At 39.5% G+C, this 25,084-nt stretch overlaps 1 protein-coding gene across 7 annotated transcripts in view; it reads right to left on the bottom strand.

The window, feature by feature from the left end:
- The window catches only part of RGSL1 (regulator of G protein signaling like 1), a 127,739-nt gene that overhangs the window by 22,841 nt on the left and 79,814 nt on the right, over positions 1–25,084 (bottom strand). For 4 of the 7 annotated variants that reach the window (XM_045048548.1, XM_045048545.1, XM_045048547.1 and 1 more), the window contains 6 exons: positions 23,946–24,075; positions 16,913–17,087; positions 5,509–5,647; positions 5,131–5,255; positions 2,738–2,847; positions 391–975 (listed from right to left, as the gene is read on the bottom strand). In XM_045048548.1, the coding sequence (XP_044904483.1) occupies positions 857–975; positions 2,738–2,847; positions 5,131–5,255; positions 5,509–5,647; positions 16,913–17,087; positions 23,946–24,075 (798 nt within the window). In that variant the 3' untranslated portion in view covers positions 391–856. Of the gene's footprint in view, positions 1–390; positions 976–2,737; positions 2,848–5,130; positions 5,256–5,508; positions 5,648–16,912; positions 17,088–23,945; positions 24,076–25,084 lie in introns of those variants that run through there. The other 3 variants (XR_006591581.1, XM_006942763.5, XR_006591582.1) reach the window with 3 other exon arrangements.

Genomic DNA, 25,084 nt, shown 5'->3' on the forward strand with positions numbered 1-25,084 from the left:
TTAAGGAGACCTGGTTTGAAGGCTGTAATACTTTTTGTCTTAGTAGACATTTCATCTGGATGCAAAGGTCATGATGCCAACCCCACAGACCCAGGGAAGTAAAATAAGGAGACTGGGCCAGATGAACACTAGAACCACAAGACTTTAGGGCTGTTTGGACTCTATGGATCATGGGCAATATTCCATAGAGGCCTCTACCATTAAGCAATGAGAGGACATATGCAAATGAGTAGAACAGGAAAGTTGGCATTTTATGCCCATAAGCAACAGAGAAGAGTATCCCCGACCTGAAATCTATGTGGAACCCAAGGCAACTTTAGTACTTGGGAGTGGGATTAACTCCTTGAGGCTGAAGATGGGGGAAAAAAAAGAAATAACATGGCTCAAATATGGGATGCTAGGACCAGAGTGTTTATTACAGGAATAAGAAGATCAGCAGCAGGCACTTCCAGGAACCAGGATGTATAGATCGGAGGTCCTGTTCAAGCCCACAGGTGTTCTCAGTGGGAAGGGAAAATAACAATTGGGATGTTACAATCATCTCTTAATAAAGGTCACACATCACACCCAGAAATGGCAGAGGAGCCAGCAGAGATACAGACAAGGTTAAGGAACATGACTTCAAGGGGCTATAAAAGAATCAAGAAAGTACAGTTATTCAAATGAGAGCTATGCACAGAGGCCCAGAAGGACAGCCAAGAGATCCATTTCTCATCCCACCTCTGCCACTCACAAGCTGTGTGGTTTGGAAAAAGTTGCTTCGAATTTCGGGTACCTCAGTCTCCTTGTGGTCACTAAGGAGATTGGCCAAACTGGCATTAGAGTCATCCTCTAACTGTGGAGTAGGCTTCTGGCATCAGTGGGATTCCAATCCCAACTCACAATTTTGGACTGAACTTGTTACTATTTCCCGCTGTTGAGGCCAAAACCACTCAATACCTCTGAGCAAGGTGAATCTTAAAATGGCGTGATCTCCTGGGGAAGAAGGAGGGGGGTGTATTAAAATCCCTTATAACATCTGACAAAATAAATCTGTGTAAGCAAGGAAACTCTTAATGACATTCCTCTGAGTACAGTATGTTAATGATAGACATTATCTAAATCCAAACCTCTAAATTTGAGATCAGGGATCTGGGGTGGAGAGAGGAGAAGCAAAATGCTCAATGTCCTCCAACACATAAACGATGACTCTTCAGGACAGGAACCCAAGTGTCCTGCCCCTTAATTTAGGCATCCTGTTGCCCTCTTCCAACTTCAGACACCAAAAAAGATTTGGGGATTTACTTCCTTAGAGCTCAGCAGTAGGAAATGAGCCAAATATTGGAAGCTGTTTGGTTACCACTAAGGGGCATGTTCTTGCTCCTTTGAGTATGATTTGCCCACCCTGCCTGCTCACCTCCCTCTCCTTTCCCTGTTAGTATCCTTCAACCCAATCCCTCCACCCTCATTTAAATGAGCCTTTATTCCCACGGGGACACTTGGCTCCACATACTGAAAAGATTGTTAATTTCTGTCTACTGATGTGACACTTTACAAGGCAGAGAAAAGGATAATGAGCAATATTAATTGGCTATGAGGGCAGCCCCAGCTAGGGAGGTAGGTGTTTTATTTCCTACTCAGGTGAGGACCCTCTCAGAGGGGCAGAAACTGGTCCAGAGTTGTTTCCCCTACCATTCAGGCAAGCTAGGGATGGGTTAAGTCTCAAGAGCCTCATTTGTACTCCTGAAAGGGGGCAGGATACTTGTTTGTGAGGGGGCTGGAGGAGGGACAGTGTTAAGTGTCAGGTAAAATGGACATGAGAACTGGGCAGAATTTAAGCTGAAACCGTGGAATGGTCAGCTCTTTCACAGGATAGTTTGCTGCTGTCTCTAAGACTCCTATCTTACCTCCATATTTTGTTTTGATGCTGGTACTAGACCCAGACTCACCAACCTGTTCTCTTTGGTTCCCAGAGTGTTTCAAAGAAAAAACATTCAGTCTTGCCCTCTCTAGGCATTGCTCTGTGCGCCCTCCTCCCTCTCTTTAAAACTCCCTTCTGCTTAAGCACTGATCTCAGTGCAGATATTAAGAAAGGGACTGAGTTTAGCTACTCTGTGCTAAGAAAACATGTGTGTATGTGTGTGTATGTGTTTTCAAACATCTATTTATTTGTAAATATATTAATATAAGACATATGAATAATATATATTAATAATGTCTAATTAATAATATATTAATAATCAATATGTAAATCTCTCATAATCACAGTGAGCAGAGATAATCCTATTAACATTTTATTTCTGAATTTTTTTCATGCTCTCATAAAATTATATATATGCGTAAAGATATATATATATATTTACCACTTAAGTGGTTGTCAACACTATAAAATACATAATTTTCAGATGGTGGGGTTTCTGGAGATAGTTGGAGCAGGGGGCTTCTTAAATAGCAGTAAAGCAGGTCCCCACCTCCATTTACCCACCACATAGACAATGACAATGACCCACATCCTAAAGCTATTGGGAGGTACTGCCAGGGATTGGTGCATGGGTTCCCTTTATCTGGCACTAATAGCCACAGATAAAATACACTTTAATGCTTCTCTAAGAGTAAAGTTAATGAGATGCCCACCCCTCCAGAAGACAATATCCTCTGTGAAGTCTGAAGTTGGTCTTTTGGACCCTTGCTTTCCCTTCATGAGTCTGATTTGCGGGAGAATGGGGCTGTAGGTCATGAACATAGGTATAGAACTTACCTCCACTCAAAGGAGGATACTTGTGCACGGGCTTTTGAGAAGTTTTTTTATCCTTAAATACCTTCCCCCTGTACTGGAAGTAAGAGTGGGCTGCCTTCCAGGAAGAAAACCTGTGAAAAGAATGGCTTCTGGTCACAGGGAGAAAGCTATCAGTTAAGGAGGCTGGAGCATGGAGCACAAGGGAACCAGAACAGGGACAGTCCTTACAGAGAATGGAGTGTGTAATAGAGAAGAGAAGAGACTTGGCCTTGGAGTGCTGCCTGTCAGAGGCCCTTCTTCTGCGGCCTCCTCTGTGTCCAGGCCTGGCTCCAGTGAGGACCTGCCATGCATAGTATGTTGGAATTCCCTTCTGGAACCAGTGAATGGAGTCTTTAAAGAACCTACTGTACATAGGTCTGAGGTGGGGGTCAATCCCTGGGATGCTTGCTTGAGCATCAGAGTATGAACTCCCTACTTAACCCCACCTGGTACAGCCAGAGTGTCTGACTGACTTCCTCGCAGGTCCCAATCCCTGGGTTCATCCAGTCCCTTGCTGGAGGTCATGACCCTGTCATTGTATTCCCAGCAGCCCTTTCCCTGGAGTAGACAGACCTCTGCTCTTCACATGAACTTGGACTCATATACTCACTGGAACCTGAGAACTACTGCTCCCTGGAATCCCTCACAATATTCTTCATCTCTTTCTCCCTGGCCCCGAACCCCTTGCTGTCCTTCAGCCTACCCTTGCATTGGCCCCCTTAAGGTTCAGTCTCGGCTAAGGCTGGATTTATTTTCTATCCCAACTTGGTTCTGATGGTCTTGACTGCTGCCCTCCTTCCTTTCCTTAAAGGACACTCTATTCGATCACAGTTGGTTTCTGCCATTCCATTTGCTGAAATGGGTCTCCCTCCCATTATGGAGCTCCCAGTGTGACATGATGCATTCCTTATGGTACTTAAGAGACAGAGAGACCTGGTTTCTAATCCTGGCTTAACTAATTCCAAGTGATCCTATGTGTCTCTTAATTCCTTTGAGCCTTGGTTTACTCATCTATAAAACGGGGATAACAACACTTTGTTCCACCCACCTCATAGGGTTATTAAGAAGTTCGTCTGGGATAAGATATGTGAATACAGTTTATGCAATATAAAACTCTTTATATAGGAGTATACAGTAAAGCAAGGAAAGAATCAACTACATAAGGATTAGTGATTCAAAGCCTCCCTGAAGCACCCCTATATTTCCTAAATAGGTGTAAGAGACTGCAGAGCACTGACTCAAGCGAGGAGCAGCATGCATTTCCCAGGGGTTTCTCATTCTCCAGAATCAGGAAAAATTTCTATTTAATCCTGCTCAGCAGAACTAAGTCAAATCTAGTCTTAGTGCTAGGTAACAATTGGCGTTCAAAAGGCTAAACTGGTTATCTTGAACTTTGCTTTTTAATTTCTTTCAATCCTGTATTAAATAATTTATTATCATAGGGATTTTAAAATAAAGGTTAGAGATTATTATGCAAACTTTACACTTATTTTATAATAAGGTAATGTGTGTGTGTGTGTATGTGTGTGTGTGTGTGAGAGAGAGAGGGGGGGGGACCTTTAAGACTTGGAATCACATAATAATATAAACATCTCAATTAGCCTTGTATTGGAACATTTCAGCCAGTTGTCCTCTGGTCACTGTCACCCAGGGCACTGCCATTCATTATGTGGAAGATATAGGCTGGAGCCACAGTGCATCACAGGAGTAAATAACCACCTGGGAGAACCTGAGCCAGTGTCTCAGTCCAAACCTTGACAGGATAGGTTAGAAACCAGTGGGCCACAGGTTGCATATGTCCTGCAAATATTTTGTTTGTTTCATTTTTGTTTTTTGGCCTTCAGAGTTTCCTTACCATGGTTTAGTTTTGAGTTAGTTGCCACATTTGCCACTTTAACTTTCAGAGATAAAAGTCTAAATGTCTAAGCTCCTCTTGAAAATTGAAATATTTTGGTATTTGGACCTAACAGAGTAAAACTCTGCTGTCTTACTGCCTCAATGGGGCTCCTTAAGCACAAGTGCAGTTGTGTGAGTCTTGACAGAATTTCTCCCCAGATAGCCATGTTCCATACTCACGCTTAGGTGAGGAACCTATGCCTAATAAAATTAACATCCTTTCCCAAGCATGTGGGAGCCAGGGGATGTGGGACCCAGGCATTCTGATCCCCAGTCTTACTTGACCTTCCATCTTCTGATTCAGTTTCAGTGTGGGAGTATGAGAGACCAAGTGTAGCAAGTAGGATAAGGATACACCATTGTAGTTCCCATGAAAATGGAAACCATGAAGTAGAGAGTTAGAGGAAGACAGAAAACTCTTTAGAAAGTCAGATGTGTTTTCCTGCCCTTATAATCCTTGGGCAAGGGGAAATAGTTACCTTTTCCAGAAGTACATAATGATGGGGAAAAGAGACATGATAGTCCCATGGAAGATGCTCCGATCTAGGTGGCCCTCTGCAATGGAAGCAAGGATAGCATCCTTCTGGGATTCAGAGATGTTCACCTGTCCATAGAATGGGAGCCTGTCACTGACATAATTCCAGGGAAGGCAGAAAACCTCTCGTGACCCCAGTACCTATAGGTACCCTCAGTACCTATAAGACCATCCCCTCCCCAGAAAGCGGCATGTTGTCATGCAACTTCTAGTAAAGGACATCTGGTTGACACAGGACTTAGGAGGTGCCTATTAGCTATCATTTCTTGTGGAAGAAATGCTTCTTGGCAAAAGCCCAGAGAGAAGTGGGAGTCCCCTTTACCCTCAGCCTTGGAGGAATTTCAGAATTCAGGTAGAGCTTTAGGATGATATTAAGTTTGGACCTCATTAGCATCACGTCATTCTCGTTGTATGCCCGGTTGACTTGCAGCATGTGAGCTGAACTCACCAAATTATTAAATCTAAAAAGAAGCAGTAAGCAGGAAATCAGCTAGGAGAAGACCAAAGCAGCAACTAAATAGGGCAGCCAGCCCAGACCCATTTCTGACCTAAGAAAGACAGGGCCAATCCTTGGCCAGGTTGAAACTTTATTCATTTAATCATAATGCATCCACTGGCAGATATTGAGCACCTACCACAGGTCAGGTAATGTGCTAAGTGCTTCTTCAAGTGTATTTCTTTACTGCAAACGCCCTTTATCCCATCCTCCCTCCACCCTTGTCTCTGTACGAGTTTTGCCTCTGACAACTTCAGGAACTAAGGGCTATCTTTTTCTTTGTTTCCCCTTCTCTGCTGACACTTTCACAATTACCACCACTCTCTGAGGCAAGATAGTGCTTTTCTCTTGCTTTTTTTTTTAAATTTTCTTATTTTTCTAAATTATAGTAAAATATACCTAACATAAAATTTACCAGTTTAACCGTTTTTTTTTTAATTTTTTTTCAATGTTTTTTATTTATTTTTGGGACAGAGAGAGACAGAGCATGAACGGGGGAGGGGCAGAGAGAGAGGGAGACACAGAATCGGAAATAGGCTCCAGGCTCCGAGCCATCAGCCCAGAGCCTGACGCGGGGCTCGAACTCACGGACCGCGAGATCGTGACCTGGCTGAAGTCGGACTCTTACCCGACTGCGCCACCCAGGCGCCCCTAACCGTTTTTAAATGTACAGTTCAGTGGCATTAAATACATTTGCCTTGTTGTTCAACCATCAACACCATCTCCAGAACTTTTTTCATCTTCCCCAACTGAAACTCTATGCCCATTAAATAAAAACTATCCATTCCTCCCTTCCCATAACCCCTGGCAACTACTTTCTACTGTCTCCTAGTGACATATTCTTTTACTAACCATCAAATATCTGTCAGTTATACTTTGTCTTGATTTAAGTACACAGTTTATTTCTCTCAGGCCTCAGGCAACTTTATATTTTATATTTTAAATATATATATAATGTTTATTTCTTTATTTTGGTAGACAGTGAAAGCAGGGGAGGGGCAGAGAGAGAGGGAGAGAGAGAATCCAAGTAGGCTCTGCAGTATCTGTGCAGAACCCCATGTGGGTCTAGAACTCACAAACTGTGAGATCATGACCTGAGCTGAAATCAACAAGAGTTGGACATTTAACTGACTAATCCACACAGGTGCCCCTCTCTCAAGCCACTTTAAATCTTAACCATTTAAAATTTTCCTAAGAGTAGACTACCAATGTTTTCCCTTTATAAGCTTCATTTGAAAATCCGTTTATTGATCCAATCAGCAGACATTTATTAAGGGTTTACTCTTTGCCAGGTGCAGTTCCAAGAGCAGGGATTCAGCAGTAAACATGGAAAACAAAGTTCTGCTTTTCTTTTCAGTTGTCCAAATGCACTTCCTGCACCTATCATCCTACTTCTTAACTCTTATTTGTGTTTTGTCTGTGGGATCAGACAGTTTGTGGGATCTTAGAGAATAGAGAGCATGTCTTAGTTGTCTTTTGTATCTCCTATGTCAAATCCCGTGCACAAGAATGAGTAAGCAATCAGTAAGCACTCATGGAACTGAGCCAAATGCCTCACTGGGGTGCAGTGGAAGATCTCTTAACCCAATTCCTCTAACTAATGTGCTAAGTTACCAGGTGCTCTGAAATTCTGAAAACACACTGATACCTGTAACGTGCTCACTGTATACACTGGTTGTACCTTTTATAATACACTCTCACATTTTTCCATTGAGTTGAAGCAGGTATATACTGAGAATTATCCATGTTTCTTCTCAAATATTTTTGCCTATTGTATTTGTTACTATAATTTGTAATTTATAAAAATTGATAAAATATGAACATAAAAAGAAAAGGTGTTTGCTGTTTCTGTGAAAACAAATTCCAATGCATTGGAACATTCCAGTAAAAACAAGCTGCTTTTCAAAAAGTTGCTATTGAGTTGGGTGTGACAAAGCAATTTAAAACATTGAAAAAACAAGTATAAAAATCCAGAAGGATTAATTGCCTTGCAATAACCTTTAAATTCTCACTCCACTTTAAGGAGAGAAAAATTTGGGCTGCCTCGGTGGCTCAGTCTATTAAGTGACTGACTCTTGATTTCAGCTCAGGTTATGATCTCATGGTTCATTGGTTCAAGCCCCATGTTGGGCTCTGTGCCCTCAGTGCAGAGCCTGCTTGGGATTCTTTCTCTCTTCCCCTCTCCCCGCCCCTCTCCTGCTCGCTTCTCTCTCTCTCAAAATAAGTAAAGTAAACTTTAAAAAAAGAAAGAAAAATCAGAATTAGCAGATAGCATTTTGGATATAGTTTGTGCAAGAAAAATATGTGGATCTCCAATTAGAGGAATGGCTTTGGCTTTACATCAAAAGTTTGACAGGTAAGTGAAAGTACATTAGTATGATTTGACATAATAATAACTGTTTAAGTATGGAGCTTCTTCACAAAATTAAAAATAGAATTACCATATGATCCAGTAATCCCACTACTGGGTATTACCCAAAGAATATGAAAACACTAATTCACAGAGATGTATGCACCCCTATGTTTACTGCAGCATTATTTATAGTAGCCAGATTATGGAAGCAGCCCATGTGTCCACTGAATGGATAAAGAAGTTATGCTATATATACACAATGGGATATTAGTCAGCCATAAAAAAGAATGAAATTTTGCCATTTGCAACAACATGGATGGAGCTAGAGGGCATAATGCTAAGTGAAATAAATTGGTCAGAGAAAGACAAATACAATATGATTTCACTCATATGTGGAATTTAAGAAACAAAATAAACAAAGAAAAAAAGGAAAAAACAAGAAATGCACTCTTAACTATAGAGAATAAACTGATGGTCACCAGAGGAGAGGCTGGTGGGCAGATGGGTGAAATAGGTGATGGAGATTAAGAGTATACTTCTCATGATGAACACTGAATAATGTATAGAACTGTTTAATCAATATATTCTACACCTGAAACTAATATAATACTGTATGTTAACTATACTGGAATTAAACATTTTTAAAAAGCTAATCAACCAGAGGCAAGCAAAAACAATAATAATGATACACAATGACTGAAGTAATATAGAAGACTAAGTGACCTGTATGTATGTACAGGGCACTTCCAACTTATATCAACTTAAATACCACTTATGCATCTCTGTCTTTATTTTTAAATTAGTTTAGAACTTATAACACAGTTCTCAAAAAAAAAAAGCACACCACATCTAAAATATAGACTTGTAAGACAATCAAGCCATTCTACTTTAGTACATAAGGTATCTAATCACCATGTATGTAGTACATCATTTCTATGGGGAAAATGTGTTCCAAATTTCAAATCAGTATTCCAACAACATGCTTTTTCTGAGTAACAAAGATGTCCCCACCCTTGAGGACAAGGAATAAAGTGGAGGCTCTTATTCCTCTTACAGTCACTTGCTTGTCTCTGCAAATGTTCAAGAGAAATTTTAAATCAACTGTCTTTTGGAGATACTAGACCCATGTTCTAAACTATGCTGCACATCAGAATCACATGAGTAGCTTGTGAGAATACAAGTTCCCAAGATCCACACTGGACCAGTAAAATCCAAATCTCAGGGACCTTGGCATTGGCAGTAATCATAAGCTTCAAGCAATCCTGATGTGCACCAGGGTTGATAACCACTGACTAACTTCTCTACTCCAGTATGACTTTTTTGCCAGTTCAGGCTCTGGGCTCACAAATTGGGCAGCTGTACACATGAAAACACACTTGGTTAAGAATATTTCTAAGTAGAGGGGAGGAGCCAAGATGGTGGAAAAGCATGGAAGTTTTTTGTGTGTGTCTCATGTCCATTAAATAGAGCCAGATCAACACTAAACCTTCCCGTACACCTAGAAAACTGATTTGAGGATTAACACAAAAATCTGCACAACCTGAACCACAGAGCTCAGCAGGTACTTGGTGCAGAGAGGTGAACTGGGGGAGAGAGAAGCCACAGAGGGCAGGGAGTTGTTTTTGCTCATGGAGACAGGATGGAGATGGGGGGAGAGTAAGGGAAAAACATGCCCCCCCCCAAAAGCAGCTGGAGAGAAAGTGGAAAAGTGGAAACAGCCATGGGGACTGAACTAAAAAAGGAGAAAGGAAAGGATTTAAATTCCATCAAGACTCTGTAAACAGGGGGATCACAGAGTCTGAAACTCTGCAGCTCAATACTTGATGGTGCTCTGGTGGGAAGGGTGAATCCCCGGGAGCAGAGTAGAGTCTGGGAGGTCCTCAGGCCACATAGGAGAAGTGGCTCCACTGCTGGAAAAACATTTGGTAATGGCTGTGCAGTCACCCAGTCCCAGCAGACCCCAGAGAACAAGGTTGTTACTGGTGAAGCCTGGTGCCAGATGTGTATTGTGATTTTCCATAATCCATGAAAAACTGCTGCTACACAATCATGTGAACTTTTCCTGGGGCAGGCTGGCACCCAGGCGCAGTCTCTGGACATTGGCAGCAGAACAGTCCCACGAATGTTCCTGGGTATGGCTGGCACCTGGCCATTGCTTGGTGAGTCCCTCCCCCAGAGGATCTGAGCAGATCAAAGTTGAAGGGCCTCAGAATTGAGGGGTTGGGAAACACAGCTGCATCTGAGATAAAACTCATGAGGGAGGTGCCACCTGGCAACCTAACAGCTTGGTCACAGACAGTGTAAAAGTGCAGAGTGGATGGAAGCCAGAGACAAAGGACTGGTGTGCAATTGCTGGCAGGAGGAGCACAGAGTGCTGATACTAGAGACTGGGTAGCTGGGTGACACCCCTCCTTCACATGCGCAGTCACACCTACAAGCACCACAACAATCCACCCACTAAGCTAAGCTGTGCCATCTAGTGGAGAATGGAGCCGCTACACTAAGCCCCACCCAACAGGGCCAACCTCGCTCTTCAGGCACACCACAAATCTCTCCACCTGCTTAGTTTGTGGACTATAAAATGTTTCATAGTTTGAATTCTAGGCGAAAACGTATTTCATTGTATTTCAGTCTGTTAACTGGTCCATCTATTGAATTTTCTTTTTTTATTTGTTTCTTTTTTTTCTTGAATACAGAAAGAGAAAAAATCTATTTTTATTTCCAATTTTTATTAAAATTTTATTTTTATTTTTCTCCTATATTTCTTACTTTTTTGTAAATTTTTCAAATTATTTTATTTCCATCATTTCATTTTATTCTATTTCATTGTATTCATTTTCTCAAATTTTCAAATGTTTTCCTTTTTTTTCTTGTTTTTCCCCCTTTACTGCCATTTTCTCTAATCTATCAAGCTCCTTTCAATAAACAGGCCAAAACACACCTAGAGTCTAGCATCATTTAATTAATTTGTGTGTGTGTGTGTGTGTGTGTTGTTTTTAATTTTTTAATTTTAATTTTTTTTACCTTATTAATTCCTTTTCTTCCTTCAAATGATGAAACAAAGGAATTCACCCCAAAAGAAAGAGCAGGAAGAAACAACAGCTAGGGACTTAGTCAATACAGATACAAATAATATGTCTCAACCAGGATTTAGAATCACAATAAAAAGAATACCAGCTGGGGTCTAAAATAGATTAGAATTCCTCTCTGTGGAGATAAAAGAAGTAAAAGCTAGTCAGGTGAAATAAAAAATGATATAACTGAGCTGCAATCTCGAATGGCTGCCATGGCAGCAAGAATGGATGAGGCAGAGCAGCAAATCAGTGATATAGAGGACAAACTTATGGAGAATAATGAAGCAGAAAAAAAGGGAGACTCAGGCAAAAGAGCACAATTTAAGATTTAGAGAAATCAGTGACTCATTAAAAAGGAACAACATCAGAATCATAGGGGTCCAGAAGATGAAGAGGGAAAAAAAGGGGTAGAAGTGTTATGTGAGCAAATCATAGTGGAAAACTTTCCTAACTGGGAACAGACACAGACATTAAAATCCAATAAGCACAGAGGACTCCCATAAGATTCAACAAAAACCGACCATCAATAAGGCATATCATAGTCAAATTCACAAAATATTCAGGCAAGGAGAGAATCATACAGCAGCAAGGGAAAAAAAGTCCTTAACCTACAAGGAAAGACAGATCAGGTTTGCAGCAGACCTATCCACAGAAACCTGGCAGGTCAGAAAGGAGTGGCAGGATATATTCAATTTTGAATATGCAAAATATGTAACCAAGAATTCTTTATCCATCAAGGCTGTCATTCAAAATAGGAGAGATTAAAATTTTCCCAAACAAAAACTAAAGGAGTTTGTGACCACTAAACCAGCCCTGCAAGAAACTTTAAGGGGGACTCTCTAAAGAGAGAAAAGATGAAAAAATAAAACAAAGCAAAACAAAACAAAAGCAACAAAGACTAGAAAGGACCAGAGAACACCACCAGAAACTCCAACTCTACTGGCAACATATGGCAAAAAACTCTAAACGTCAGTGGACTAAGTGCTCCAATCAAAAGACATAGGGTAACAGAATGGATAAGAAAACAAGATCCATCTATATGCTGTTCACAAGAGACCCACTTTAGAACTAAAGACACCTTCAGATTGAAAGTAAGGGCATGGAGAACCATCTATCGTGCTAATGGTCAACAAAGGAAGCCAGAGTATCCATACTTATACAATCTAGACCTTAAAATAAAGACTGTAACAAGAGATGAAGAAGGACATTATATCATAATTAAGGGGTCTATCCACCAAGAAGACCCAACAATTGTAAACATTTGTGATCAAGTGTGAGAGCACTCAAATATATAAATCAATTAATCACAAACATAAAGAAACTCATTGATAATAATACCATAATACTAGGGGACTTCAACACCCCACTTACAACAATGGGCAGATCACCTAAACAAAATATCAATAAGAAAACAACGGCTTTGAATGACACACTGGACCATATGGACTTGACAGATATATTAAGAACATTTCATCCTAAAGCAGTGGAATACACATTCTTCTCCAGTGCACATGGAATGTTCTCCAGAATAGATCACATACTGGGACACAAATCGGCCCTCGACAAGTACAAAAAGATTGAGATCATACCATGCATATTTTCAGACCACATGCTATGAAACTCAAAATCAACCACAAGAAAAAAATTGTAAATGTAACAAATACTTGGAGAATAAAGACCATCCTACAAAAGAATGAATGGGCTAACCGAGAAATTAAAGAGGAAATTAAAAAGTACATGGAAGCCAATGAAAATGATAACACCATAGCCCAAAGCCTCTGGGATGCAGCAAAGGTGGTCATAAGATGGAAGTATACAACAATCCAGGTTTTCCTAAAGAAGGAAGAAAGGTCTCATACACAACCTAACCTTACACCTTAAAGAGCTGGAAAAAGAACAGCAAATAAAACCCCAAACCAGAAGAATACAGGAAATAATAAAGATTAGAGCAGAAACCAATGCTATCGAACCCCTCCCCCCCCAAAAAAAAACCCAACAAAACAACCAAACAACAAAACAAACAAAAAAACAGTAGAACAGATCAATGAAACAAGAAGCTGGTTCTTTGAAAGAATTAACAAAATTGGTAAACCCCTAGCCAAAAAGAAAAAGGAAAGGACCCAAATAAGTAAAATCAAGAATGAAAGAGGAGAGATCACAACCAACACAGCAGAAATAAAAACAATAATAAGAGAATATTATGAGCAATTATATGCCAATAAAATGGGCAGTCTAGAAAAAATGGACAAATTCCTAGAAACATATAAACTACCAAAACTGAAACAGGAAGAAATAGAAAATATGAACGGACCCATAACCAGTAAAGAAATCGAATTAGTAATCAAACACTTCCAAAAAGCAAGAGTCCAGGGCTAGATGGCTTTCCGGGGAAATTCTACCAACATTTAAAAAAGAGTTAACACCGGGGCGCCTGGGTGGCGCAGTTGGTTGAGCGTCCGACTTCAGCCAGGTCACGATCTCGCGGTCCGTGAGTTCGAGCCCAGCGTCGGGCTCTGGGCTGATGGCTCAGAGCCTGGAGCCTGTTTCTGATTCTGTGTCTCCCTCTCTCTCTGCCCCTCCCCCATTCATGCTCTGTCTCTCTCTGTCCCAAAAATAAATAAACGTTGAAAAAAAATTAAAAAAAAAAAAAGAGTTAACACCTATTCTCTTGAAGCTGTTCCAAAAAATGCAAATGGAAGGAAAACTTCCAAACTCTTTCTATGAAGCCAGCATGGCCTTGATTCCAAAATCAGGCAAAGACTCCACTAAAAAGGAGAACTATAGACCAATTTCCCCGATGAACATGGATGCAAAAATCGTCAACAAGATATTAGCCAACCAGATCCAACAATTCCTTAAAAAAATTATTCACCGTGACCAAGTGGGATTTATACCTGGGATGCAGGGCTGGTTCAATATTTGCAAAACAATCAATAAGATACATCACATTAATAAAAGAAAGGACAAGAACCACATGATCCTCTCAATAGATATAGAGAAAGCATTTGACAAAATACAGCATCCTTTCTTGATAAAAACCCTTAAGAAAGTAGGGATAGAAGAATCATACCTCAAGATCATAAAAGCCATGTATGAAAGACCCAACACTAATATCATCCTCAATGGGGAAGAAATGAGAGTTTTCACCCTAAGGTCAGGAACAAGACGGGGATGTCCAATCTCACCACTGTTATTCAACATAGTATTGGAAGTCTTAGCCTCAGCAATCAGACAACACAAAGAAATAAAAGGCATCCAAATCGGCCAGGAGGAGGCCAACTTTTCACTCTTCACAGATGACATGATACTCTATATGGAAAATCCAAAAGATTCCACAAAAAAACTGCTAGAACTGATCCATGAATTCAGCAAAGTTTCAGGATATAAAATCAATGCACAGATATCAGTTGCACTCCGATACACTAATAAGGAAGCAACAGAAAGAGAAATCAAGAAATGGATCCCATTTACAATTACACCAAAAGCCATAAAATATCTAGGAATAAATAAGTGAAAAATATATACACTGAAAACTATAGAAAGCTTATGAAACAAATTGAAGAAGACACACAAAAAATGGAAACCTATTCCATGCTCCTGGATTGGAAGAACAAATATTGTTAAAATGTCAATACTACCCAAAGCAGTCTACGTAGTCAATGCAATCCCTATAAAAAATAACAGCAGCATTCTTCACAGAACTAGAACAAAGAGTCCTAAAATTTGTAATGAGCCAGAAAAAAACCCGAATAACCAAAGCAATCCTGAAAAAGAAAACCAAAGGTGGAGGCATTACAATCCCAGACTTCAAGCTATATTACAAAGCTGTAATCATGAAGACAGTATGATACTGGAACAAAAACAGACACTCAGATCAATGGAACAGAATAGAGAGCCCAGGAATGGACCCACAAACATATGGCCAACTATTCTTTGACAAAGCAGGAAAGATTATTCAACGGAATAAAGACAGTCTGTTCAGCAAGTGGTGCTGGGAAAACTGGACAGCGACATGCAGAAGAATGAACCTGGACCACTTTCTTACACCAGACACAAAAATAAACTCAAAATGGATGAAACACCTAAAAGTAAGACAGGAAGCTATCAAAATCCTCAAGGAGAAAGCAGGCAAAAACCTCTTTGACCTTGGCTGCAACAACTTCTTACTCAACACGTCTACAGAGGCAAGGGAAACAAAAGCAAAAATGAACTATTGGGACCTCATCAAAATAAAAAGCTTCTGCACAGTGAAGGAATCAATCAGCAAAACAAAAAGGCAACTGACAGAATGGGAGAAGATATGTGCAAACAACATATCAGATAAAGGACTAGTATCCAAAATCTATAAAGAACTTCTCAAACTCAACATCCAAAAAGCAAAAATCCAGTGAAGAAATGGGCAAAAGACATGAATAGACACTTCTCCAAAGAAGACATCCAGATGGCCAACCGACACATGAAAACATGCTCAACATCACTCATCATCAAGGAAATACAAATCAAAACCACAATGAGATACCACCTCACACCTGTCAGAATGGCTAACATTAACAACAGATGTTGTTGAGAATGTGGAGAAAGAGGATCTCTTTTGCATTGTTGGTTGGAATGCAAGCTGGTGGAGCCACTCTGGAAAACAGTATGGAGGTTCCTCAAAAAATTAAAAATAGAACTACCCTACGACCCAGCAATTGCACTACTAGGTATTTATCCAAGGGATACAGGTGTGCTGTTTTGAAGGGACACATGCACCCCAATGTTTATAGCAGCACTATCCACAATAGCCAAAGTATGGAAAGAGCCTAAATGCCCATTGATGTATGAATGGATAAAGGAGATGTGGTATATGTATACAATGGAGTATTACTCAGCAATCAAAAAGAATGAAATCTTGCCATTTGCAACTACGTGGATGGAACTAGAGGGAATTATGCTAAGTGAAATTAGTCAGAGAAAGACAAATATCACATGACTTCACTCATATGATGGCTTTAAGATACAAAACAGGTGAACATAAGGAAAGAGAAGCAAAAATAATATAAAAACAAGGAGAGGGACAAAAACACAAGGGTCTCTTAAATATGGAGAATAAACAGAGGTTTGCTGGAGGGGTTGTGGGAGGGGGGATGGGCTAAATGGATAAGGGCACTAAGGAATCTACTCCTGAAATCATTGTTGCACTATATGCTAACTAACTGGATGTAAATTTAAAAAAATAAATTAAAAAAAGAATATTTCTAAGTAGAAATGGCACTGAACAACAGGTAAGAATAATCTGACCTAGACTAGAAAGATGTTTTGATTTACATAACTCACCAAAAGATGTAATGGAATGACCTCCAGTTTGTTCCTACTACTTGCTTTTTTCATAAGATGGATGAATAAAGCAAGGAATAGTATATATATTTAATATATATTATATATAATTAATATATTATACATATATTAATTTCATGCACACACATACAGACACACACAAGTTTTATTATAATTCTTTGCTCTAACTAAAGAACTATTGGCCCTGTGGTGCTACGTAAGAGAACTTCTATCATATTAACAAATAATAGAAAAAAAGTGCTTCACTTCCTTGGTATAAGTAAGTACTCTTTCAATACTGAAGAGCTTCTAGTACCCAAAGGGAAGAATGTCAGAAATTGACACAGTGACAGAATTCAGTGAGATTTTCAGTTGGAGATTCCTGCTTGGCAGGTTTGAAATCACGGTACCATTTATAGACCACTCCAGTCTTTGCTGGATGGTACTAAGTTTGGAAAGCCATGACAGGGAGAGATGGGAAACTTACTTCTCCATTTCAGAAAAAAAATATAAATCATTGATCGCAAAGTTGACAACGATAATCTTGTGGCCAAATATACGACGCTTCATAAGGATTATATCTTCATTCTCAAGGTCTGTACTCCGGACGTTTGCGACATTTGCAGTTGGTCGTCCTGATACATTTGGTGATGTGGAGAAATCTGAGAGAGAAGGAGGAAAGAATTAAAATCTAATTTGATCAAGTCACTCATAAACTTGAAGCCTCCAACTTGGACATAACTAAAATGAAGAAAGGAAACCGGACCCATCTTTGAGCCTATTGAAAGAGTGATTTCCTACCTACCCTTGGGCTCAACTTTTTACTTTGACTTGAAGTACTGCTGAAAAAGCCATCCGCTCAGATGGCATGACAACATACACACACACACACACACACACACGCATGCACACACACACACACAAATCACTGTGTACTGAAAGCACAAAACAACTGTGTTTTCCTGGTGCTTGTTTTGTAGAAATATGATTGCACTGTAGTTATGCTAATCCCTAACATTTCTGCAGAAAGTGAATATACAGATGTGACCTTCAAAATGGAGTCTGTGATTCTGATGATCCTTATTCAAGGTTTATCAGGGAAGTAATTTAGAAGTAAACTGGGGAAGCAGGACAACAAAAAAGCCAAACATCAAGAGTAAAGAAATTTATTAAAGAAACAGAGATAAGGGCACCAGAGTAGAAAACAGACAGGAATGAGTAAAGATAAACAGAAGATTCTAGAAGGTTTGGATTGTGTCTCAAAAAAAAAAAAAAGACTTATTTTAGAAAGTTTCTTGACTAGGATATATCTAAAGAAGTCCATTCATAGGGATTTGGGGCTGTATTTGGCATGTAGACCCTAGTTAATTGACGGGCTGGGGTTAAGAAAATTGTCTAATCCAGCTCTAGGATTTACTATTTTATCTGTAAAATCCAATATTGTGGATATCTGTTCAAAAATCATTCATGTGGGTGTGGTGCTTCCTATGGCATAAGTGGGATTCCTTTTGGAGCAGTGTTACATATAAGATGGGAGGGTACTACAACATTCAATAAATAGCTAACACCTATTATGTTCCAGACACTGTGCTAGGTCCTAGGGTTATAGTACCAACTAAAACAAAAAGTTACTCCTTCCTATCTTACAATCTGTATCTCTTAGAGTTTTGTTTGAAGGGGGAAAAAAGTCAGAACAGGAAAGTTGGTGTGATGGTCAGAGATTTTAGGAAGAGAGGGTGTTAAATTCACTCAAGAAATCTGGGAGCAGTGATATACTTATAAACCAACTCTGGTAGGGAAGGGGAGATCTGATTTGTAACATTTGCTGATTTCTATAATAAATACTTCTATCATAGTTGATTTCAAGCTATTGATGGCTCACAAAATGCCCTGAATATTTGACAGTTGACTTTCAATTGGATTAAGATTGTCATGTTGGATAATTTTTTTTCAAAGCAAGACCCAACTCTATACTGGCTACCAGAAGAGCAATTTATTTTTTTAATGTTTTTGATGTTTATTTTTTTTGAGAGAGAGAGAAACAGAGAGAGACAGAGAGAGACAGAGAAGGGGAGGGGCAGAGAGAGGGAGATACAGAACTCAAAGTGGGCTCCAGAGTCCACACTACCAGCACAGAGCCAGATGCCGGGTTTGAACTCATGAGCCGTGAGATCGTGACCTGAGCCAAAGTTGGATGTTTAGCCAACTGAGCCCCCCAGGCCCCCTAGAAGAGCACTTTAAATGTAGGGAATAACTAGGTTATAAATTAAACAATGGGAAAATACAATATTGCAAACACTAATAAAAAGAAAGCTGGAGTGCCTATTTTAATGTCAAAGTAGATTTTGGAGAAAAGAGTATTACCAAGGGTAAAGAAAGGGTTTTTTTAAAAATATAACTTATTGTCAAATGAGCACCCAGTGCTCATTCCAACAAGTGCCCTCCTCAATGCCCATCACCCACTTTCCCCTCTCCTCCACCCCCCATCAACTCTCAGTTTGTTCTCTGTATTTAAGAGTCTCTTATGGTTTGCCTCCCTCCCTCTCTGTTTGTAACTTTTCCCCCCTTCCCTTCCCTCATGGACTTCTGTTAAGTTTCTCAAGATTCATATATGAGTGAAAACATATATCTGTCTTTCTCTGATTGACTTATTTCACCAGTTCCATCCACATTGCTGCAAATGGAAGGATTTCATTCTTTCTCATTTCTAAGTAGTATTCCATTTTATATATAAGCCACATCTTCTTTATCCATTCATCAATTGATGGACACTTAGGCTCTTTTCATAATTTGGCTATTATTGAAAGAGCTGCTATAAACATTGGGGTATATGTGCCCCTATGCATCAGCAATCCTGTATTCCTTGAGTAAATTCCTAGCAGTGCTATTGCTGAGTCAAAGGGTGGTTCTATTTTTAATTTTTTGAGGAACCTCCACACTGTTTTCCAGAGTGGCTGCACCAATTTGCATTCCCACCAACAGTGCAAGAGCGTTCCCATTTCTCCACATCCTCGCCAGGATCTACAGTTTCCTGATTTGTTTGCTTTAGCCACTCTGACCAGTGTGAGATGGTATTTCAGTGTGGCTTTGATTTGTATTTCCCTGATGATGAGTGACGTTGAGCATCATTTCATGTATCTTTTGGCCATCTGGATGTCTTCTTTGGAAAAGTGTCTATTCATGTCTTTTGCCCGTTTCTTCACTGGATCATTTATTTTTCATGTGTTGAGTTTGATAAGTTATTTATAGATTTTGGATACTAGCCCTTTATCTGATATGTCATTTGCACATATCTTTGCCCATTCTGTTGGTTGCCTTTTAATTTTGTTCATTGTTTTCTTTGTAGTGAAGAAGCTTTTTATCTTGATTAGGTCCAAGTAGTTCATTTTTGCTTTTAATTCCCTTGCCTTTGGAGATGTGTCAAGTAAGAAATTGCTGCAGCTGAGGTCAAAGAGGTTGTTGCCTGCTTTCTCCTCTAGGGTTTTGATGGTTTCCTGTCTCACATTCAGGTCCTTTATCCATTTTGAGTTTACTTTTGTGTATGGTGTAAGAAAGTGGTCTAGTTTCATTCTTCTGCATGTTGCTGTCCAGTTCTCCCAGCACCATTTGCTAAAGAGACTGTCTTTTTTCCATTGGATATTCTTTCCTGCTTTGTCAAAGATTAGTTGGCCATACATTGTGGGTCCATTTCTGGGTTATCTGTTCTATTCCATTGGTCTACGTGTCTGCTTTGTGCCAATACCATACTGTCTTGATGATTACAGCTTTGTAGTAGAGGCTAAAGTCTGGGACTGTGATGCATCCCACTTTGTTTTTCTTATTCAGTATTACTTTGGCTAGTCAGGATCTTTTGTGGTTCCATACAAATTTTAGGATTGTTTGCTCTAGCTTTGAGAAGATAGCTAGTGCAATTTTGATCGGGATTGTACTGAATGTGTAGATTGCTTTGGATAGTATTGACATTTTAATCATATTTATTCTTCCAGTTCATGAGCATGGAATGTTTTTCCATTTCTTTGTGTCTTCTTCAATTTCCTTCATAAGCTTTCTATAGTTTTCAGCTGACAGATATTTTACATCTTTGGTTAGGATTATTCCTAGGTATTTTATGTTTCTTGGTGCAATTGTAAATGGAATAAGTTTCTTTATTTCTCTTTCTGTTGCTTCATTATTGGTGTATAAAAATGTAACCAGTTTCTGTAGATTGATTTTGTACCGTATGACTTTGCTGAATTCATATATTAGTTCTAGCAGTCTTTTGGTGCAGTCTTTGGGTCTTCTAAATGGAGTATCATGTCATCTGTGAAAAGTGAAAGTTTTACTTATTCTTTGCCAATTTTTATGCCCTTTATTTCATTTTGTTGTCGGTTGCTGATGCTAGAACTTCCAACACTATGTTAAACAACAGTGGTGAGAGTGGACATCCCTGTCATGTTCCTGATCTCAGGGAGAAAGCTCTCAGTTTTTCCCCATTGAGGATGATATTAGCTGTGGGCTTTTCATATATGGTTTTTATGTTTAAGTATGTTCCTTCTATCCAGACTTTCTTGAGTGTTTTTATTAAGAAAGGATGCTGTATTTTGTCAAATGCTTTTTATGCATCTATTGACAGGATCATGTTGTTCTTATCCTTTCTTTTATTAATGTAATGTATCACATTGATTGATTTGCGAATATTGAACCAGCCCTGTAGTCCAGGAATGAATCCTATTAGATCATGGTGAATAATTGTTGAATTTGATTTGCTAGTATCTTGTTGAGAATTTTGGATCTATGTTCATCAGGGATATTGGCTTGTAGTTCTCCTTTTTTATGGGGTCTCTGTCTGGTTTGTGAATCAAAGTAATACTGGCTTCATGGAATGATTCTGGAACTTTTCTTCCATTTCTATTTTTTGGAGCAGCTTGAGAAGGATAGATATTAACTCTGCTTTAAATGTCTGGTAGAATTCCCCAGGGAAGCCATCTGATCCAGGACTCTTATTTGTTGGGAGACTTTTGATAACTGGTTCAATTTCTTCACTAGTTATGGGTCTGTTCAAATTTTCTATTTCTCCCCGTTTGAGTTTTGGTAGTGTGTGGGTGTTTAGGAATATGTCCATTTCTTCCAGGTTGTCCAGTTTATTGGCATATAATTTTTCATAGTATTCCCTAATAATTGCTTCTGATAAGTGTTTCTGAGGGATTGGTTGTAATAATTCCATTTTCATTCATGATCTTATCTATTTGGGTCCTCTCCTGTGATTCCCATGCCTGGCGCTTGACTGGGATTCAAATTCTCACTCAGTGCATCCTGGTACAGGGGAGGTGCGGAGTCCTGGTACTGGGGAAGCTCTGCTCTGCACCCTCAGATATGTGGCCCCCTGCTGGCAGGCACAGGCAGGCGTTGTCCTGTCCCACAACACTCTAGGAAAGGAATTGCTTTCTCCTACTGCGAACTGCACCCCTGACCTAGCCACCAAGCCGCGAACTGGCTCCCCTCCTGCCCAGGTGCGTGATCTGGGCAGCCGGTCCCAGTCTGGAGAAAGCCCCACAGTTAGAAATTGGATCTTTCTTCCTCCTAGTTCAAGGTTTTTCTGTGGCCAGATATAGTCCTATGCTTCACCAGCCTCTCTTTCTGTTCCCTTCGTCTCTCTGAAGGAGGGGATCCCTCCCCTCCATTCCTTTTATCTCTCCCAGTTCCAATCATGCTCCTATGGCCCATCAGGTTGTCCCAGTGGGTCCCTGGAAGCACGACTGTCTCCTTTCTTCCCGGGCTCCTGGGGTTCAAAATCCTTTGGCTTCAACACTTCTTTGTTTGAGAGACTAGGGAAGTTCTGATCCCCCTACTTCTCTGCCATGTTGGCCCCTTCTCTCCCAAGAAAGTGTTTTTTGTAATGATAAATGGGTCATTGATTGAAGGATATAACAGTCCCAGAAAAGGCTAAATGATAGTGATAGGAAGGAGACTACTGGCCGGTAGATCTCCCACTGAGCTACAGAAGCACTCTTCTTGGGCTCTCTCATACAATACTAAGGATATGGGAAATTAAAGGGGGGGGGGTGACATGGGACTTCCTATCATTCTGAGGCATACAGGTTTGAACTAATTTTATTTAAAAGAAGAAACAAAAGAGCTGGAACTACTCTAAAATCCTAAATGTGAAGCAGTTCGTAAAACATACATACAAAAACTTTTGCAAATTAGAAAATAAAATAATATTTAAAAATTCCAATAGAAAAATAGACAAAGGACATAAACAACTCAAAAAAGAATACAAATGACCAATAAATAAAAGTGCTCAATTACTAAAGAAATATACATAAGAATGGCACATTATTTTTCATTTACTGGATTGGCAGTTTTTTAAAAAATGCATAATACCCCATGTTAGTGACAATGTGGCACTCATTTATACTGTTGGTGAGAATTTATTTAGTGTGATGTTATTAAAGGACTGAAATTTAACTATTTTTAACCATTTTCCCATTTCTCCCATTTTAAGGACTTTATTTCATAGAAATAACACAATTGCAAAGTATGTATGTTTTGCAGTATTATTTGTTATAGTGACAATTGGAACAACTCAAGTCATCAAAAGAGATGAAATTTGTCATTAGTTCCTCCAATATTATCTCAGGCACTTTTGGCATCTTATTAATCTCCCATCCATCTGGCCTGATTGCAGTTCCTGCAATGTGCCATCCTCTTTCTTATTTTAGGATCCTATGCAGACCTAGAAATTTCTCCCCTCCTATTTTGTCTCTCTAACTTGCTCATTCCTGAAGGCAAATTTATGTGATTTTCTAGGAGAAGTCTTCCCTGATCCTACCCTTTGAGTAACTAGGGTCTCCTTGAAATTATCTTTGGGATCACTCACTACATAATAATAGCAATACACTGGTTAACTCTTTTATAGCAATGGGTAAAGATATTTTATATGTATTAACTCACTTAATCTCCACAATAATCTTATGAGAAAAGCACCATTATTATTACCATTCTACAGATGAAAAAAAAACAGAGGCACAAACCACTTTCACAAGGTCCTTCAGTTAGAAAATGGCAGATTCAAACCCAGGAAATCTTGCTCCGACATCTGTAGCTCTTATTTTCTGTCTTACATTCAAGACTGTAAATGCCATGAGGACATATGCTGCATGTTTCCTACTGTATCTCCAGCACCTGGCAAAGTTCCTGCTACATAGTAGATTCTCAAAAAGTGATGAATGAGTGAATGAAATAATAAATGTAGTAGTTGAATAAATCTATACTACAAACAGTTTTATAAAATGTAAGATCTTGCTATGCTTTAGACTAGTCATTCTCTACCATTGCTGGCTCTGTAAGCAGAAGCCACTGGACTCACATCCTCTCTAAGCAGGGGTGAGCTTGGCTTTGCACCCAGGACCTGGAGTTCTTGCTATACCCCACACTAACACAGGTATGACACACGGCAACCGCCCTGCAGTTTCTTATTTGGGCTAACCCCTGTGTCTGGAATGTCAACAGGAAAGGCGGTAAATAGAGAAGTGACTTACTTTCCTTGCTATTTTGTACTTCCAGGTGAAGATATTCTTCAAATTCATGGCGTTTACTGGGATCAGACATAAATCTGCGGTACTTGCAAAAGCTCTTAATAAAGCTAATCATTTTCAGCCAGCCTCTCTTCTGGGAAAAGAGAGAGGGGTATGCCACATTCATCAGTATAGCTTCTGTTCACTGAAAATTTACTATGACAGAAATTTGACATTCATTACATTTAATCCTCACAACACCTCCTTTATAAGAAATCATCTTTAGCTCCAATTTTAAGATGAGGAAACTCAAGTCGGAGAACTGTTAGCCTTCCCTAAATTAAGTGGATAGTGGGTAGAAGGTTCTGGCTTTACCTAAGCATGGGGCCATTGGCAATGCCCCTTCTACCACCATTTTTCAATGGTAAGATTTAAGATGTCATGATTAGGAGAGAGAGTGTGAAAGCTAAGAACAGGAAGAAAACAGAGGTCAGAGAGAAGTAAAACTCGCAAGAAGAGACTAATGGCTTGGGCAGATTTGAAGTGTTGAAGAAATAAGGAAATGAATAAAAACATTTCTAATCATTAAAAAGAGAAAAATATAATTACACGCACACCACACACACACACACACACACACACACACACACAAATGCATTTTATAAATTCCTCATCTGTTTCATAATACCCAGTGACCATTCTGTAATTCATTTACCCCTTGACAAATTGATATTTAGAGCCAGAAATGATCTTATTGATCAACTAGTTCAGTTGTCTCATTCTACAAAGTGGAATCCTCAGTGTAAGCATGGCTTTAGAGAGCCATGTAGTGGCTGGATTTGGGATCAGAAATTTTCCATCTGGAGTCTAGCTTCTTCCTAATTGTGTAATTTGGGTCAATTCAATCTGTGTCTTAATGTTTCCATGTGTAAAATAGAAACAACAGCCTTCAGGGTTGTGGTGAGGGTTAGTGATTATACACGTAAAGTCTAATGCAGTGCTTGGCACAAAATAGGCACTAAATCCATGTTGGTTTCTTTTCATCTTTTCTTATCTAAGAGCAACTGTAAGACCTGAAATTAAAACGAAGTCTCCTGGCTCTGGGTGCAATATTCTTTTTAATGTCCTACATGATCATTCATGGTATCCTGACATGGAGTTGA

This window comes from Felis catus, chromosome F1 (genome assembly GCF_018350175.1).
Source record: "Felis catus isolate Fca126 chromosome F1, F.catus_Fca126_mat1.0, whole genome shotgun sequence".
Taxonomy (NCBI): domain Eukaryota; kingdom Metazoa; phylum Chordata; class Mammalia; order Carnivora; family Felidae; genus Felis; species Felis catus.